Raw genomic sequence first — 20,329 nt, 5'->3', positions numbered from 1 at the left:
AATTTAGCTATATTTTTATAGTGTTGTATGGATTTTTTTTCTGTATTTATAACATGCAAAAATGTTCCTATGTTGACATTATGGTTTTTTTAATCTTAATATGGTTACATAGGAACACCGGAGGCTGCCCTACACTGAGTTAGATCATTGGTCCATCTAGCTCAGTACTGTCAACACTGACTGGCAGTGGCTCTCCAAGGTCCCAGACTGGGTTCTCTCCCAGCCGTACCTGGAGATGCCGGGGATTGAACCTGGGATCTTCTGCAGGGAAAGTAGAGACTCTTCCACAGAGCTATGGCCCTTCCCCATTGAATTGACTTTTTCTGTTGTTGTCCATTTGGTATGCTGTGAGCCACTTTGGGTACTATTTTGTGCAAAAGTGGCATACCAATAAAATGATGGTGTTGAGGAGGAGAGGGGGAATGTGCAGGCCTGATGCTCACCCAGGCTAGTTGGTGTAGTGTATGGTTGGGGAGCTGGCAGGCTGTGGGCCACATCCAGCCTTTGGAGCCTCTCCAACTGGCCCCTGGTCTTTTGACCTCTCCTCAACCCCAACACCCCTTTTTAGAAATCTGGTCATGGAGAAAGAGATGGATTTCTTTCTCCATAGGCCAGGGTTGGTTACCATAATGTCTTTCCCAGATATTGGTGAATTACAGCTCCCATTACTCCTGACCGTTGACCATGCTGACTAGGGCTGATGAGAGTGGGGAGTCCAGCAACAATTTGGAGGACCACAGGTTACCCGCCTAGGTTGATGTCTTGCTTCCTGTGCTGCGTGTTTATGAAAGGGGATTTTGCTTTCTTACCACAAGCCCAGAAACACTTCCTCCCCACCCCCAGCCCCTAGCTTTAGCTGTGCATCTGTGTCTGTGAGTGTGAGTCTATGTATGCGTGTGTCCGGTTTTGGGTCTGGCCCAGCCCACTGTGGGAACACAGGCTCCCTACAGCTTTCCTTCAAGGTAGTGCAGCCTTTAGCCTGAAAAGAGTTTCCTGCCCTTGGCACAGAGCTGCACGATTTAGCATTGTGTTCAGCCAGGTAACTGTCTCAAGAGCTTGGAGATAAATTGTAAAGATTCTTCTTTCTGTCCCTTGTGACTAAACAGCATATTAAGGTCTGGAAAGACAATGGCCTCATGTGCACTATACATATAAAGCTGTGTTTTAACACTGTCATGGCTTCCCCCAAAGAATCTTGGGAACTGTAGCTTGTTAAGGGTGCCGAGAGTTGTTAGGAGAGGCCTCTTTCCCCCTCACAGAACTACAATTCCCAGAGTTCCCTGGGAAGAGGGATTGAGTGTTAAACCACTCTGGGAACTGTTGCTCTGCAAGGGAAATAGGGGCGTCTCCTAACAACTCTCGGTGCCCTTAACAACCTACAGTTCCCATGACTTTGGGGGAAGCCACGACTGTTTAAATTGGTATAATGCTGCTTTAAATGTAAGGTGCAGATGGGGCTAATTAAGGGAATGGTGTAAGACTGCTGCAGTTTAGAGGCAGATGTATTTTTCTGGTACTGACAACACTCCCTAAGAAGGTACCAGGTAAAAGAATGTGGCTTTCAGACTTCCTCATTTGAGCTCAGATTAGCTGGCTCCACCACCCCTAACTTCCCACCAATAGTTAACTCAAAGATAAAGACAATCTTGAATGTTTGATGTTGTAAGACTCCAGCAATATGTTCTTCCTAGAGGGCTAAAGAATGTATGGTACTTTAGTCTGGGGGGCTAACTCTTGGGATCTGCTTGCATAGATTGGGAAAGTCCATTCAGTTAATTAACATGGACAATACTTGAAAGCCTGTAATCCTTTGGTCAGACAGACCAGAGAATATTGCATCCTGTTCAGATCCTGCTATCTATCTTACCGCATTACTCATTTCTATCCTTACCTAAAGAAAGATCACTGACAATTACCAGGAAGGGTTGTAGCTTAGTGTTAGAACATCTCCTCTGCATGCAGAAGGTCCCAGGTTCAACCCCTGGCATCTCCAGGTTGGGCTGGGAGAGGTTCCCTGCCTGAAACCCTGGAGAGCCGCTGTCCGTCACTGTAGTCAGTACTGAGCTAGATAGGTCAGTGATCTGACTCAATGTAAGGCAAGTTCCTATGTTCTCTGTATTCTCAATTGTGCATCCCGGTAATCTGCTAAAATACCAAGTGTTGGGATAGATTACAGTAGGGCCCCACTCATACGGCAGGTTATGTTCCAGGCCCCCGCCGAAAAGCAAAAACCCTACTGTATTCCAGCCGCCGCGCTCCAGCTGACAGTGATCAGCTGTAGCGCACAAGCTCCCCATGCTACAACTGATTGCCCCGCTGGCGCTGCCATATAAGTGGAACGCCGAAAAGCGGGGCCCTGCTGTACATTAAGAGAGCCAGTGTGGTGTAGTGGTTAAGGTGCTGGACTATGACCTGGGGGACCAGGGTTCGAATCCCCACACAGCCATGAAGCTGACTGGGTGACCTTGGGCCAGTCACTGCCTCTCAGCCTCAGAGGAAGGCAATGGGAAACCCCCTCTGAATACCGCTTACCATGAAAACCCTATTCATAGCGTCGCCATAAGTCGGGATCAACTTGAAGGCAGTCCATTACCATTTGACTGTACATTAAAAAGGAAAGCTTTGTTTGAAGGGGTGGATGCTGGCAGAACAAAAAAATGGATGTGTAGGATTTGAAGGCGCAGGGGAAAAGATGGGTGCGAAGAGAAGACTAAACCAAGGGGAAGCTGCCTGGACCTTTCCTTGGAGACATGACTCTGTTGAAGAATATCTGGAACAAATGAAATGCAGCTGAAGCTGCAATCTTGTGTTCTCTTATCCGGGGATGACTGCCACAGAATTCAATGGGGCGTGTTCAAGCAGTCACTAAAAGCTTTGGGATGCCATGTTGTGAATGTTGGCAGGCTCCCCTTGTGTGTTGACATAGACATCATTCTCATTTTGCATCATTGCTTGACTTTGAGGTCACAGATCCCCAGGGGAAGCATGACACTGGCGCAGGTGCTGAAAGCATGACTCTAGCGCAGGCTTTCTGGGCATGTGGCCAATTGACTGCCAGCTGCTTCTGACTGCATGTGTGGGATTCAGCCTGTGTATGCTGGCAAATGTTGCTTCTCAGGCCTTTTACCGTGACATGCCAAAATCTGAAATCTCTGCAAGGTGGAGCAAAGCCTCTCTCCCCCCCCCTCTGTGTGTGTTTGTGTGTGTGTGTGTGCTTTCCCTTTGGGTGCCACTTTTGCACAGATGTTTGCGTGCAAAATCTTGCTCCAATACCCCTGTCTGCTTAGAGGGCTATGCAGCACTGTCTTCTCTGGTAGATTCATGGAACTAGCTGGATCCCAAAACACTTGCAGGGATGTATCTTTTGTTCTGGAATTGCTGCTGTGGTTCAAACTAAAGAGCAACAGGCTTGCCTTAAAGAGGAGATGCTTCTAAGGAGCATTTCTTACCACAGATATATTTTTTTTAAAATATCCTTCTCCATTGGTTTTCAACCTGATGTTGGAGAGCGCATTGATGGCTTTAGTAGCACACTATTTGGGAATGATTGGAGATATTTGAACTTTTTAATAAGCCTTTTGAACAAGCTTTGGTTCTGTGCTTGAAGATTTCTTCATGCAGCTCTAGGATCCAATAGTGCTCCCAGGGCTCTCATATGGAGTTCTTCTAGGGTGGTTCCTTGGTGGTCTTCCCTATGGGGGTTGCCTTATGTCCTCCTAATACTAAATATGCCTGAGGGTGATGATGTTGCTATGGAGATGCACAGATAAGCATCATGGCTGGCTGGCGATAAGGCTTGTTTGCCCAGATTTGGAGGTCTAAAACTCAACTCAATGAGAGATGACTACTGCATAGAGTACTTTGTGTAAAATTGGGTACCAATTTCCTTCCTTCCTTTCTTTCACCTGCTTTTTCCCCAAAGAGACTCAGCATCTTTGTAAGCAACAGGATAGAGAGTTACTTAATCATGCCTATAAGAAAAGAAGAGTAAAGTTTTTCAATGGTGTAAATGTGCTACCTTACAAATAAGATTTTGTAAATTATGTACTCCTTTCCCTCTGCCCTTACACACAATGGGCAGAACCATGCACTGAATGTTCCATTTTGTTGCAGCATCTGATCCAGGCTTCTTGATACTACCTCAAAAGCCTCTGTAAGGACAAAAGATGAAGAAAGCTCATCATTGCTAGGAAAGGGATGGAGCTTAGCAATAGAGAGTCTGCTTTGTTGGAAGTGCAACAGCAGGGATCTTTCAGTTTATAACTTAAGGGTTAATTCTGTAAGTGTTACTGTTAAAAGTCAACTAGTCAAGAGGGGGCAGGCAGAGGTGTTGCTTAGCAACCAGGAGAGTGGCATGCTCTTTACTGGGTTAGCATATGCTATGATTTGCAGTGTAGCTCTGAGGGAGATTTCCTCTTTATGTTTGGTTGTGGCCACATTCACACCATCCATTTATTCCACTGCTGTTCTTACAAAGTCATGGCTTCCCCGAAAGAATCCTGGGAAGTGTAGTCTGTGAAGGGTGCTGAGTTGTCAGAAGACCGCTATTCCCCTTGCCCAGCTACAGTTCCCAGAGTTCTCTGGGACAAGGGGCTGACTATTGACCCACTCTGGCAATTGTAGCTCTGTGAGGGGAACAGTGGTCTCCTAACAGCTCTCAGCACTTCTCACAAACTACATTTCCCAGGATTCTTTGAGGGAAGCCATGACTGTTTAAAGTGGGATAACAGTAGAATAGGTTGATGGTGTGAATGCGGCCTGTGTGTCTCCCTGCTATATACAAAGCCTGAATGGAAAAGAGAAAATACGTCCGTTCCTTTCTCCTACAAATTATACACTGTTTCTCTTCAGTTTGCCCAGTAAAGTATTATCAGGACTTTTTTCTCTGGACTCCATTTGGGTTATTTAAGTGACTTTCCCAACATGTTTTGCATGCAGAAGGTCCCAGGTCCAGTTCCCAGCACCTCCACTTAGGCCTGGGAGAGACCCTTGGATCTGAAATCCTGAGGAGCCAGTGCCAATCAGTGTAGACCAGCCTTTCCCAACTAGTGGGCCACCAGATGTTGCTGGACCACAATTCCCGTCTTTCCTGACCATTGGCAATGCTGGCTGAGGCTGATGGGAGTTGTGGTCCAACAACATCTGGTGGCCCACTAGTTGGGAAAGGCTGGTGTAGACACTACTGAGTTAGATGGCCCCAATGGTCTGACTCAGCAAAAGGCAGCTTTTTATGTTCTCACCTGCCACTGAAATAATCAAGTCAATATTTGGAGTGGCTTCCAAGCCCTTGTGTTAGGCTGGACCTGAAATCCCTCCAAGTGTGATGTGATCTTTGACTTCAAGCAAGATACACTTTGCCTCAGTTACTCATCTGAAAAATATACGTTCCAAAACAATGTGGTGATTGTGAAGCTGCTTTAATTGGTAAGATCCTCTTTGATCATTAACATGAACTGGCTGATTTATAAAGCATCTCATAGGTTATAAATGCCATATGTGTTAACTAAATAACTTGATGGCCATGAAGGCTGAGTGTGTGTGTGTGATGGAACTGGCAAAGTCTCTGTGCTTTCAAGAAGCTCTTTCATCTTTTTCATTCATGGAGGAAAATCATTTTACAGCTCTATACAGCCTGTGTGGGTTTTGGCTTAATGTCATCTTGGTCTGAGTAAAATGGCTTTCTTTTGAAGTGAACAGAGTTAATGTGTGTACACAGAGAAGAGCCCTCCAGGGTTCCTTTTGTGAGAGGAGGAGGGAGGGGAATCACTTTTGACTTCTTCAGATACAAACTAATGCCCCAATTCGGCTGTTGAATGGGGAGTCTTCAAATCCCCTTGATCGCACAGCTTTAACGGAGTAGTTGGATAGGATCACAGGAGTAAGGCCTTCTGCAAATATTTGTGGAATACCACAGTGTTGACCATATACCTCAAAAGATTTTATGCTGAGTACGTGCACAGTCTAGTAAGAGTATTCCTCACTTGCGTAACTTAGACCTAGAGCAAAATTTCTCACTTGTTTTATAAGGTGCTTATTGGTGACTTATCCATAGGAAGCAACCAAGCTAAACATGCGTTTTGGTAGTCTTTGTTCATCCTTTTCTGAACTTGCATTATTTTTTATATAAAAGGCAGAGCTGGGGGGAAATACCCTAAGCCAGGAGCGGGGAACCCGAGGCCCAGGGGCCAAATGTGGCCCTCCAGAGCCTCTCTTTCTGCCTTTGGGCCTTTACCCAGCCACGCTCCCTCTTCCCAGGCTATGCCCCTCATTGGCCCTACTCTGCTTTCTCCCTTGAGCAATTTTTTTTGGGGGGAAGTGGAATGTGTCCTTGACCACTGTTAATGCCTCTTGCTTTCTGGGATGAAGGACACAGAGAGGTGTCTGAGTGTGTATAGAAATGTACAAAGGTGAAACTTGCATCCATTTCTCCACCCAGTTTTGCCTCTGACCATGCATTTGGCCCTCAAAAAACTACCCAAAAGAAAATGCAGCCCGTTGGGGTATTCATTGTGGGGGTTTGCTAAGGTTTTTTGGGAGGGGTCCTGATTTTTATTGATTTAACTTGGGATTTACCTGGTTTGAAGTGGGGCGTTCTGGAGCATATGACTGGTTTTCTTCTGCAGCGTGAGTATTTTTGTGGCTCCCAGAGCAGTTTCTTAGACTTACACATATCTCCCTGGGCCCAGAAAGGTTGGGGATCCCTGGCGTCCCTTAAAGTTTGTCTTTAAAGCAGAAGGCAGCTTAGTGGAAGCATAATTTCAAGTAGAGGATTAGTCCCCTTATTAGTCTCTGAGGAGCATGTAGGAGAGGGTTGGGGAACCTATGCCAATCCTGCTGTTGCTGGACTCCACCTCCCATCAGCCCAGCCAGAATGGCCTAGGATCAGGGATGATGGGAACTAGATTCCACAACATGTAGAGGGCCGCAGGTTTCCCATTCCTGATGTAGTGTATCTGCAAAAACAGATTGGGTCATATAGCCCAACATTTCTGAATGTAACCCAAGCTTGATAGATCACGGTTAAACAATGTGCTCCTGCCTAGATGATGTTGGATTCCAGCCCTCCTCAACCCCAGCAAGCATGGGTTAGTGGCAGGGATGCTGTGAGTCTTACTATAGAGAGAGCACCACTTTGGCTAACCCTGTGGGTAAATGGATATCGTCGTTCAAGTGGCCTTTTTTCATCAGGCCACTTACTGCAGTTCATTAAGGGGGGGATTTGATCCATCAGCAATGTAGGTGGCTGTTAAATGTAAACTGTTTACAGGAGGCCAGCTGGAGAAAGACACAGCCTTGCATTCCTTTGCTCATATGTCCTCTCTCCTTCTGTAGGTTTACAAAGTATTGCATGTATGCTTGGATACCACCAAATTCCCAGATGTTCCATAAACCCCTCTTAAATGTTGTCATTCCTTTGCTTTACAAAGGCTTCTCCAGATTAATGTACATCTTGTGGTTTTAATCAAATGAAAAGAACCCCATTGTGTGGTGGTAATGCACAGCCTTTTCCATGCAGACAGTTCCAGATTCAGTTCCCAGCATTTCTGGTTAAGCAGGGCTGGGAAGCACCTCTCGCTGATCCCTTGGAGATGTTTTGACAGTCAGAGTTAATAACAGTGGATGAAGGCCAACGACCTGATGCAGTGTAAGACAGCTTCAATTGATGCACGTGCCACAGAACTAACTTGGACCCTTAGCAATCATCCTTAGAATTTGTTAATGTATTTGCTGAGGTGTAGACTATACTGTATGAGATGGAGGAACATCTTTGTGGATATTCATAAGACTTCACTTGATAGGCTCTGCTTTGCAGGCTATTCTAAAGATAGATGTGGGCTAGCAATCGGCATGGTCCAATCAGGCCAGGGCTGGGGTCCAGAGCTGATGGAACATAGGAGGATGCCATTATGCAGAGTCAAACCACTGGTTCAGCTAGGTCAGAGCTGTCAACACTGACTGGCAGCAGCTCTCCAGAGCAGTGGTGTCAGGAGGGCAGTGGAAACCACTCCAGGTTATAATCTGAACTTTCAGTGAACTGTCCAAGGTGCTGAAACCTATTCCTAAAATCGGTTCAGCATCTTGGGGAGCTTTTTGAATGTTAGGGCTAAAACCTGGACTGGATTCCACTGCCCTACTGACGTGGAGATATCAGCCTCCACTGCTCCAGAGTTTCAGACAAGAGTTTTCCCCAGCCCTATGTGCTGATGCTGGGAAGTGAACCTGGGATCTTTTTGCATGCAAAACATGTTTTCTGACTCTGAAGTCCAATTTTGGAGCAAACGAACAGGAGACAGGGAGGAGGCAAGGCAAGAAGAGTCCTTTTAAATTATTTTTTAGGATCTTCAGTCACAGATGAGTTGCTCAGAGTGAGCAACCAAGACTAGACCAAGTCAGAAAGGCAGTGGTTCCCAAATGTTTTCCTCCATGGACCGCTTGAACATTTCTGAGGGTCCTGGTGGACCACCTACCTGTTGCAACAATTGTAATTCAATAGAATTCAAATTGTAATACAATAAAATACAATATAAGAAATATATTCAACCACAAATCCACAGACATGCTGTGGACCACCTGAATGAAGCTCCCACTTGAATGAAGCTCATGGGCCACTGATGGTCCATGGACCACAATTTGGGAACCCCTGGTATAAGGCAACTGAGGAACCAATAGGAAATCATCTGGTCTGTCTAAGTTGCAGTACCATCTCTAGCCATTTCATGGGTGGTGCTGCAGGACAGTAGAGATTAGGCTGGAAGATGGCACTGCCTGAGAGCTGCCCCAGTGACAGAGGGGGGCGGGGGGCAGGCCCTCCTGCCAGAGTACCTGCTTTGAGACTTCTCTGCTTTGAGACCTTTGGGGCCTCACTTAAGATCTACATCTTATAAATCTGAACAGATATGCCCTGAGATGGTTTCAGCAGAGCTAACTTGAGCCTGGTTCTGAGTGCCACATTTTAAGGAGAGCATTGAAAAACTGGAGTGTGTCTAAAGGAGGATGACCAGGATGGTGAGAAATGACTAAAGAGCCAGGTGTGAGCTTCCTAGAGGCATCTAGTTGGCCACTGTGAGAACAGGATGCTGGACTAGATGGGCCTTTGCTCTGATCCAGCAGCCAGGCTCTTCCTATGTTTAACATGGGGAGAAGATTAAGAGTAAATATGATAATAGTTGAGGAAAGCTATATCATGAAGGTGCCAGACACACCTCTGCAGGAGGGAATTCCACAACTTAGGCTGCCATAGAGAATGCCCCCTCCTGGACCAACACCACCCTGAACCTCTGAGGGTGGTGGAACTACCACAAGGGCCCCCTCTGCTAATCTTAATACCTAAGGGGAAGGAGGCAGTCTTTATGAACTCTCCTGGGCTGGAGGTATTAAAGTAGAGGCTGGGTGGCCATGTTTCAGGGATGCTGTACTTGCATCCTGGATTGAGTCGGGCCTTCAGACTAAATGACCTCCAAGGCCCCTTTCAACTCTACCATTCTTCAATTCTAAAGTGGAAGAGTTTGATGGAGTCTGCGGCAAGGAGGTAGGCTTAATCCCTGAATGACTGTTGGCACTTTCTGCAAATCGGCAACGCTGCAAAAAAGGACCAGTCGCAAGCCTCCCTCCTTCCCTCAAATCCCAGTTTTTTGTGCAAGTGAAGCTGCTTCTTTGTTCCTGGTTAGGGACAAGATGGTTTGCTTAGGCTGGGAGCCAGGGCACTTCCAGTGTCAGCCAGATAGGCAATAGCTCACACCTTTTTAGAATGCATGTGATAAAAGAGGAAACTTATTCAAGCATAGACAGAGTGGAGATATAACAAGCTGGTTTTGCTTGCTTGCTTGGACTGATACTTAATTTAGTACAGAATGTTTTCTTGTTGGGGTTAGCACTCACGCACCTTTTTGAAAAATCCCCTCATGTTTTGTAAACATAACAGTGCTCCTCATCTGTGTGAAGGACATCAAAAAGTTATGCAGGCTGCATAAGTTGGTTGTAATAACATGTTATTTTTTTAAAAAAGAAAATAGCCATTTCAGACCATCAGAAAAAAAATAATCACACAAAATCCTCAGTAGGGTAAGATCTTTATTTATTAGGACCATTAAAATTTTGTGTGTCTTGGAGAATAACAAAATTCACCATCTAGCAGAGGGGCCCTGAAAGTGGAAGAGCATGGTTTGTCTGCTCCCTGATGGAAATTTACTTGGGGGGAGGAGGAGGGAAATACATGCTCCCAAACCACTAGGCAATGCTGCCCAATTAGACTCTTACTGACTTATTGCACCACCTTTAAAAAATGCCATGTTAGTCTTTATTTTTGTTCTCTGCTGAGAACAAGGCTGAGGTGGTGGGGGAGGGGAGGGGAAATCCAAGTAACTGTTCAGTTTTTATATTTCCCAAATGGGGAAACATTTTAACAACCAGTCTCTCACCTCTTAGAGATAAATCTAGTTATGTCTGTGAAACGCCTTCTGCATTTTAGCTGAAGAGTGCTATAAACTGCAGGCAGTAAGAGCAGCTCCTCCACGCCCCCCTCCCCCCCTCCTCACTTTGGTTTTTAACATCCTGCCCTTCTGATTAAGAATTTTGGACAGCTCAAAAGCTTGCTCACTACAGTAATACCTCAGTTAACAAAGTAGATGTATTCCTGGACATTACTTCTTCAACAGAAACTTTGGCACCAAAGGTAGGAATAAGATAAGAATAGGGATAGACTCCTACACCCGCTCGCAGCTTCAACAAGGGCTTTAAAGGGTGCCTACCCAACACCCACCTAACCCTCCCATCCTCTGAATCCTATTGGATCCTTCCCTCTCCAGTCCTGGGAGAAAGCAAGAGATCTCTTTAATGCAAAACAAACACACAGGCCAGTCAATTTCACCCTAGCAAAGCAAAGGCACAGACTAGTTAGTTTCATCTTAAAGCAAAGGCTTAAGCTGGTCAGTTTATTGATAGCAAAGACACAGGCGGGTCAGTTTCACCTTAAAGCAAAAGCACAGGCTTGAAAGCTTATCCATAGCAAAGCAAAGCTGATCAGGCTCACCTTTAAAAAAGCCTTCCTTAAAAGCAGCTTGGTTCCTGGAGGATTGGTTAAGGGAGGTATTACTGTATTTTGTGGTACTTCAATTGGGCCTAAGGTATTCTCTACTGTGGATTTTGCATTTCTTATTTTATGGAGCTGTAAATAGTAATCGCTTTATTATTTATTTCGTTTATGAATTGCTTCTCATGAGGCACCCCAAAGCCATTTACATTATCACATATATAAAACAGTTACATGTATAAAATCAGTTAGACCAGTTTTGTGTGTATGTGTGTGAATATATATATATATATACTCACACAATTAAAAAAAATTACAAATTTAAAAACAGTTTAAAAAAAAGGCATGTACATAAAACCAATTCACATCCAAGATAGATACCATGTGGGATAAATATTTTAGAAGGCTCATTGAAAGAGGCATGTGGCATCATTTTGGGGTAAAGACATTTGATACTACTTTAATGGCAAGTGGGTGCAAGCATGTGATGAAAGTTTTAATCATAGCTTTGAGCTGCTTCTTGCAGACTAATTTACCCTTCGCTGAGTCTTTGGGGAGTGGGTGCCATTTTGGAGGAGAGGGAGAGACTTATAACTAATGATTCAGTTGATAGTTAAAAAGTTAATAATAAAGTTAATAAGCTTTTTGGAAATGGGCATTCTGTTTCACTTATTGCTGCGCTGAGTTGAAATGAAAATGGAAATGGACTGCCTTCAAGTTGATCCCGACTTATGGCTACCCTATGAATAGGGTTTTCATGGTAAGCTGTATTCAGAGGGGGTTTACCATTGCCTCCCTCTGAGCTAGTCTTCCCCAGCTGGCTAGGGCCTGCTCAACTTGCCACAGCTGCACAAGCCAGCCCCTTCCTTGTCTACAACTGCCAGCTGGGGGGCAAGTGGGCTTCTTGGGACTGTGCAGCCTGCCACGGCTGAAAACCTGCAGGTGGCAAGTACTATTTTGAACATTCCTGTTCTTTCCAGCAATTGATGAAATCACTTATCTAAAGTGCCTGCCATGTTGCATAACAGGCATACTCCCCCCCCCAGTATGCTTTTTCTTTCTTTTTTCTGCTCCTGGAAACATAAGCAGATTTAATCAAATTTTAAATATGCATACAATTACTCATGTAAGATTTCTTGATTTGGGCGATAGCCCTATCTACAATCAGAGGCGGAAAACTGACAGAGTAAACAAGTAAACTGCTATAAATATTGTTACATTTGTGCCTTCTGTAGAAATGCACAGTGAGGCTGCTAAATTAATCTTTTATGCATGGACTGTGGCATTTTATGTGTTGTATCTGTGCTGCCATTCATTTGGTGGTTTATGTTTTAGTTTAATGCTTTATTATCATTGGGAGTAGTTTAATTATTTTGCTGGCATTCTAAAGAAATCTTGATCTTGTAATATGTTACATGAAATCGATTGAATGTCATGCTAATTCTAAGTTATGTTTTCATTATTTCTTAATTTCATTCAGTATTATATGATGGGTGTTGTTTTTGCTTTTAGCTTTGGATGGTGAATGTGCTCTTATGGCATGGGTGAACAGGAGGAGGAAGTTAGTTATTCTTGCCCTCAGAACTGGAAGGATTTTGGGAAAAGTGCATCTCTAGACTGTGAGCAGAGAGTCCCACCTATTGGCAGGCGTTCTTACTGCAACAATTACTTGCTGTGGATTGCATGCAGATTTTGAGCCAGTGCAGATTTTAAGCAGCCAGTAATAAGTACAAAGAAGTATCCGTATGAATGGAGCAACGTCAGAGGAAAGGACATGTGGAAAATTGCTGCTTCCTTGCAACTAAGAAATGTGAAATGCATAGGAACACAAATGTTGGGTTTTGTATGTGGGAGACTTTGCTCCAAAGCTCAGCTCAGCTAGCTTGCTGTTTGTTTTTAAGCCTGTTTCAGGCTAACCATGTTTACAGGGCGAGTGTCAGGATAATATGCCTCATTCAGCTCCTTGGAAGGAGGATGTGGAATATGACTACCTTGGAGTTGCAATGTTAGGCTGGCTTAGTTGGTTTTAAAAGGCGTGTCTAACCAGGCAATAGATTTTAAAAGCACATTGAAACGATTTTAATACAAATGCTTGGAACCAGCCACCCACATTTGTGTTTATTTTAGAAGAGGCATTCCTTATTGTGTGGGGGGGGGGAGGGGGGGGAGGGAGAGAAAGAGAGAGGATGGGATGCCTCTTACAAGGTATGAAATGTTGTCACCCTAACAAACCTCCTCTACTGATCTCTGAGCAAGATGCTCCTTCAGAAGCTGATGTGACGGAAGATTGAAGGTGCATATATGTATATACACATATGATGTCTCCTCTTCAGTTTGTTTGGTGCTTTTACAGAGTGCACAAGGACAGGCCCTTGCCCCACACAGCTTACAATTGAAAATTTGACTCAGGGAGAACGGAGGAAAGGGAGGCAAATGTTAAAACAGGGAAACAATATGTGGCTGTTTCACTAATTGATGCTTATTTATTTATTTATTTATTGCACTTGTATACCGCCCCATAGCTGAAGCTCTCTGGGCGGTTTACAGCAATCAAAAACATTAGAACAAATATACATTTTAAAACACATATTTTAAAAACAATTTAAAACACAATTTTAAAATTTAAAACAATATAAAAACAATTTAAAACTTAGTTGTGGTAGGATATGGGAATGAAGGGTTTGTGCCAAAGTGTTCAGAGGAAAGGTAGATTTTGGGGGGGGGGTGAAGGAGAGACAGAATATCATCATTCTGGGAGGCAGTTCCAAACATACAGGGCAGCAAGGATTCATAGGAGCAGACTGTTTGAAAGAACAGGAGACTTTTGCACGGGAAGGGGTGGAGGGCTGAAGATCATGAGCAGGGATGTGAGGAGAAGAGTTGGGGGCAAGGTGATGGGAGAGCTTTGAAGGCAAGGTCAACGAGCATGTGCTAGATCTGGGACTGGACAGGAAGCCAATGTAGGGAATTAAGGAAGGGCACTCTGCATGATCAGAGGGATGAAAGATGAATTATTTGGACACCAGATTTCTGTACAGATGTGTGTGGGACCAAGGTTGACACAGCAGAAGGCCAGAGAGGTGGAGAATTGTAGTCATCATAGGGCACTTCCAGATTGTTGCTATTTTTGGGTGGGATTCAGCCACATAACTGGCAAATTCAGGTTGTGCAATGAAAGCTGATTTGGAGCTCTTGCGCAACAAGCCAGCTTCCCAAAAAGACCAGACTTCTTGTGATAAGGAAAGTGACTGGAAAGTGTGGGGTAATGCTTGCTTTGATGCAAAGCCATCTAACATCCCCGTCTGGAAGTGCCCTTAGGTGAGAAGTGACCAGGATATGAACCAGAGTTTTTGCTTGATGGAAAGACGCTGTTTTTGCATTGTTGTAAAAGGGGAAGTGAAGTGACTTGCATTCTTTCCCCTTTCAGGAGTGAATTTATTCTGAAGGTCGTTTTATGTGAGTTCAGTCAATGTAATTGATTAGAATTCACACGATCCTCTAAAATTTATTTCCTGATTGGTGACTTGAAATAAACACCACTGCTTATGCATACATGTCATCCTTAAACTCTATTCAATATATAATACTTTATTGCAAAGTCTACAGACCATCGCAACCTTAAACTCTATTCATAAAACAAGCAATTGAAACTGTCCTTGGTAGCCCATATTTGTGGGAATAGTTCATCAGCAATGCCGCCCAACAAGATCATCCTCACAAGACCTTCTCTACATCCCACCAGTTAAAACAGCCAAACTGGTGAGGATTAGGGAGAGGGCTTTTTCAATTGTGGCCCCCACCCTGTGAAACTCCCTACCAAATGATCTTCGTCGAACCTGGCTCTTCAGGCAGGCTTTTGGGGTGGGTTAGGTTTTATTATTCTGGTTTGAGATTTTAAATGTTTTAATGTATTTGGATGTTTTATTTTATACGTTGCCCAGAGTGGCTGGATAACCAGCCAGATGGGCAACTAATAATTCAATAAATATAAATAAAATTGTGTGAGCAGAGAACTAATTTTTTTTTTAATTCTCTTGGTCAGGCATGCCATGGATGCTTGTCAGGATCCAAATGTGACTGCAGTGGACAAAAAGGAGAAAAGGTAAGCAGGAGTGTGTGTGGGGGGGGCATGAGCATGTGTGTATCATTCAAAAAAAGGACTATCTCAAAATGCATTCACCTTTTTGATGTCTCCAATAACTTTTGGTGTGTGCAAGTGACCTAGACCAAATTCATGCCATACATTCTAAAGCACTATTATTTCACTTTAAACCATCGTGGCTTCCCCCAGAGAATCCTGGGAAGTGTAATTTGATAAGGGTGCTGAGATTTTCCAGAGTTGCCTCAGGAGAAGGACTGATTGATAAACCACTCTGGGAATTGTAGCTCTGGGAGGGGAATAGAGGACTCCTAAAAATTCATAAGAAGTGGAATAATAGTGCTTTAAATGTATGGTGTGAATGTGGCTCTAGGCCTCATACATTGTCTGATTTTGTACAGTAGGGATATAACGGGGTGTGTGTTTCTGGATCCTAAAGAGTTTTTGCTCTGCTGCACTGAAAGAATTTGACAAGCCACAGAGGTACTAAAACAATTTATATTATGCTCCGTTTTCTCTACAAAAAAGTTACTTTGTTTATAGAGAGGTTGTAATAAACCGTCTTAGGACTGCAGTGTTCGTCATGAATTTAAATACTTGTAACTTGCCTGTTGACTGACTACGTCTCAAAAGGCAGCTAATAAGACTTACAAAGAATTATACTAAAATGAACATTGTATATATTTTATGGCAAACTGTAGTATAAATTTAATTTATTAATCTTTCATATCTTACACAGTGGAGATATTGAGGGAAGAACTCCTTTAAGTGTTTGAGTTGCAGCTTGTATTGAGCCTAGTACACCGGTACGAATACCTTGAGTTGGGCCTGGCGGTTGACTGGCAGGCAGTGCAGAATTCTCAAGATCAGTTTAACATGACTTCTCACTGCCCCAGACAAGAGCCTTGCAGTGGCATTCTACTCTAAGTGCAGCTTCTGGACCGTGTTCAAGGGCAGCCCCATGTAAAGCATGTTGTAGTAGTCCATAAGGGAGGTTATTAGAGTAATGGGAGTCTCAACATGTGGAGAGCCACAGGATCACCATCCCTGCCCTGTACCTGATTTAAGTTGGCTTTTGGCTGCCATCCACACCATTTTTAGATTGTTCTTCCAATATTTTTGATGACGGGTATGCCTGAAAAGCTACACATGGGGACAGGGTGGTGTTCAGCAGTTCCTCATCCATATATCCTGGCTGCTCTAAAAATCAGCTGCCATCCCTCTTTATATGGAACGAAAGCAAACGTATTCTACCAGTAGGACTGCTGCCATTGTGTGATGTTTGAGCCTTGGTGAGGGTGCATGTATAAATGTATGGTCTATATTGGATTGTAAGCCACTAGGGGCAGAGACCTGACCTCTTGATACTCTGAAAGCACCATGCACACTGTTTCTGTAATATACATGACTAGATTGAAATGCTACTCCACCATCACATCCAGTGGTTGTGGGTTTGAATGTGAATTCCCAAATGTCTTGAAAGTACAACTCGGTTTCTTCTAGGTTTCAACATGCAGTTATAGTTTCAATACCAAACCATCCTGGTACAGTAAACTTTTCCCCAATGAGTTGTTCAGGGGTGCCTCATAGAAGCTGTCCAGGGAGGAGGGGGCACACCTTTCTATCCAGGTGGCTCAGTTGAATGAGATCATACCTTGGCAAATCTGCTTGCCAAAGGTTCATTGCATATGTATGTGCACTAAGCCTACGGCTTAGCCTTCTTGGCAGTAACGAAAGGTTAAATGAGGTTGTGCTGCTGCAACTTCACTCTCTTTCTCTCTCTCTCTCTCTCTCTCTCTCTCTCTCTCTCTGTGTGTGTGTGTGTGTGTGTGTGTGTGTGTGTGTGCGTATGTGCAGGCGTGCACAGGCTTAAACAGTACCATACTATTATTCACCTCTGTCATAAGAACAGAGGCTTTTAAAAGTGGTGCATGGTTTAAAGAAAGCAAATAGAACTGTTTATAGGAGGCTGTGAAATTAGACACGAACGCTTGTAGCAAACACATGACTGTTTTGTTATGTGTCCACCCAATTTAAGAATATGGCTAGATCAGGCCAGAAGCCAATCTAGTCCAGCATCCCGCTCTCACAGTGACCGGTCAGATGCCTGTGGGAAGCCCACAAGCAGGATCTGAGTGCACCGTTCTCTCTCCCCACTTGCGATTACCAGCGTACTGCCTCTAGTAGTTGTTGATAGCCTTATTCTCCATGAATTTGTCTAGTCCACTCTTAAAGCTGCCCAAGTTGGTGGCTATTTCATATATGCATGGTTTGAGAAAGCCGATAGAACTCTTTAAAGGAGATGTGGGGGACATTTGACCCTCCAGATGTTGCTGGACTACAACTTCCACCATCCCTGGCCATTAGCCATGCTTGGGGCTGATGGGAGTTGTAGTGCAGCAACATCTGGAGGGCAAAATGCCCCACACCTGGCATACAGGACGTCAAGGGCCAAACTTCATATATGAAGCAGGAGGTGGACAAGGTCTCTAACAGTGAAAGAGTAGGGGGGTGAGTGATGAAACTTTCCTCCCTACTTCCATTCTTTCTCTCCTCCCACCCCCAGTTTGGCTGCTCTAGCCACTCCACCCTATTCTTGCCTTTCTTCCAATGCTGGATCCAAGAGCAAGGGAAAGTGGCTGGTGGAATCGATTGTGGAGAAGGCAGGGAGAGAGTTTAACATCCCTCTCTCGTGGCTTGGCTTTACTGGTAAAGCCTCCAAATCCCTGCTTTATATATGAAGGACATGGGTGTGACAAGGTGGGTGGCTCTGGCACATCTGGCCAGACCTAGGAAAAGTTACTTTTTTGAACTACATCTCCCATCAGCCCCAGCCAGCATGGCCATTGGATTGGGCTGATGGGAGTTGTAGTTCCAAAAAGTAACTTTTCCAAGCTCTGCATCTGGCATAGCCAAAGCGCTATCAGTAGCCCAATTACTCTCTGAATCCACCTTGCAGGTGATGAGCAGAGGGGGTGATGAGTGGCTACTCCTTGGTGCCTGCGAGAGCATTTGTTTTTGCTTCCAGTGCCCCGTTGGAGAAGAGGAAAGAGTGGTTGCATGAAAACTGGATCGGTGCTTGTGAATAAAAAGCCGCAGGAAAGTTGAGTCTGTATTAGTGGAGCTGGAGATTAATCTGGGCCTCAGAAGGCCTGCGAACTAACAGCAATAGATTCATACCAACACTGAGTGCCAGTTGCTCAGCCCTTTGCCTTGCCTTGGAGGATTTTGGTGAGAGCTGCGGCAAAGAACAAGGAGGGCTGTTCACACCCTCTTAAATGATATTCCTCTGGTGTGAGGACCTACAGATGGACAATGCAAGTGGACCCTGTGAGCCCTGACGGTTGCAAAGGCTGGAATGATAAACGCTTGCCACCTGCTATTCATTTGCCAGAAGATCTCACTGCCCTTTCTATGTTTGAATGTGAATAGCTTTTTATTTATTTAATTAATTGTATTTATATACCGCCCCATAACTGAAGCTGTCTGGGTGGTTTACAATAACTTTTGTTTGGATATTTATGCCATGAAGCTCACTGGGTGACCTTCGGCCAGTCACTGCCTCTCAGCCTCAGAGGGAGGCAATGGTAAACCCCCTCTGAATACCGCTTACCATGAAAACCTATTCATAGGGTCGCCATAAGTCAGAATCGACTTGAAAGCAGTCCATTTCCTTTTTTTCATTTGTAAAAAAAAAAATTGTATAGCCACCACTTGTCTGCTCCCTGGTAGTTTCATTTCAGTTTTCCCACATTATTTTCTCCATCCATGTCAGTTCATTTCATCATCAACTCAGGAACTTATTCATAAGAATACAAGCTATCTAGACTAGTTTATTCGGTGTTCAGAAGGTTAACAATAATATTTCTGCTCTGATACATCTCTGTAATATATGGTTACGGAACTTAGTTTTCATAGTAAGTATATGGCTGAATTGGTAAAAACTAAACAAACACCTTTGCTATTAAAGAAACATGCTTCTTACAGCACAATAATGCTTTGGTGTATTGCTAAACATTTGAGATAGTGAATTTGATATACATCTTTTACCATGAAAACCCTATTCATAGGGTCGCCATAAGTCAGGATTGACTTGAAGGCAGTCCATTTCATTTCCATGGGCTGCCTATGTTCGTTTATACATTTAAGTCAGACTCAGTGGAATATTTTTATTGTTAATGTCAGCTGATGTTTCTTCCCCTAACATCCCCCGCCCCAGTTATATTTGCAAAAATAATGTTTTAAAAATAATATAAAGAGCAAGGCAGGAAATATCACCTGGAAAGTCCTGGTTCTGTATGCACACCGTGCAGTTTCTTTTCCTGGGCCAGGTTTTAGTGTCCATTTTTTTTTTAGAATTCCAGAGCCTCTCTGGGCTACAGTAGTGTTCTAGATGGGCTAGTGTGCTCACTGGCCCACACTGACAACCGCCTTCCTGGCTTATCCAGTGTCCAAAAACAGTTTAATTTAATTTATTTATTTGAGGAATTTGTAAACTGCCCACTATGCAAACAATATTGTGGTGGTGTAAAAAAATAAAAACAAAATACAAAGTTAAAGCAATAAGAATAGGAAGCTGCCTTATACTGAGTCGGACCATAGCTCAGTACTGTCTACACTGACTGGCAGTGGCTCTCCAGGATTTTAGGCAGGAGTCTCCCGCCCTCCCTGGAGATGGCAGGGATTGAACTTGGGACCTTCTGCATGCAAGGCAGATGCTGTACCACTGCCCTACCAGCCCTACCCCTATACATTAAATACATCTGTAAAACCAGCAGGGACAATGTCCAGCAAAGCTACCCTCAAAAAGCCTGGCTGAATTAAAGAGGTGTGTAAAATTATTGGAGTTGTGCTAATTTCCATTGGGGAGTGTATTCCAAAGTGTGGTTGCTTGAGGCTGCAGCAAGTGCGGATGGTGGCAGCTAGGTTGCTTGTGGGGGCAAACTGCTGCCAGCATATAACGCCTGCTTGTGCAATTTGTACCGGCTGCTGGTCTGCTACCAGCTAAATTCAAAGTTTTGATACTAACATACAAGGCCAGATTACTTGAGAAGACTGCTGCATCCCGTTATATACCCAAAAAGTCACTACATTCTGCAAGAGTTTCTCCACATCTCTAAAATTTCAGAAGCCCACTCCAAAGTAACTTGGAGCGGGGCTTTCAGTGTGAGTGCCCCTCTTCTGTGGAACAGCTTCCCTGT

At 44.1% G+C, this 20,329-nt stretch overlaps 1 protein-coding gene across 3 annotated transcripts in view; it reads left to right on the top strand.

Annotated features, from left to right (window-relative positions):
• Positions 1-20,329, top strand: part of COL4A5 (collagen type IV alpha 5 chain) — a 170,689-nt gene that overhangs the window by 30,608 nt on the left and 119,752 nt on the right. For all 3 annotated transcript variants that reach the window (XM_061599001.1, XM_061599000.1, XM_061599002.1), the window contains exon 3: positions 15,072-15,131. In XM_061599001.1, the coding sequence (XP_061454985.1) occupies positions 15,072-15,131 (60 nt within the window). The remainder of the gene's footprint in view (positions 1-15,071; positions 15,132-20,329) is intronic.

This window comes from Rhineura floridana, chromosome 16 (genome assembly GCF_030035675.1).
Source record: "Rhineura floridana isolate rRhiFlo1 chromosome 16, rRhiFlo1.hap2, whole genome shotgun sequence".
In the NCBI taxonomy this organism is placed as follows: Eukaryota; Metazoa; Chordata; class Lepidosauria; order Squamata; family Rhineuridae; genus Rhineura; species Rhineura floridana.
Note: the sequence above shows the minus strand (reverse complement) of the source record. Positions and strands in the feature narration are given on the sequence as shown.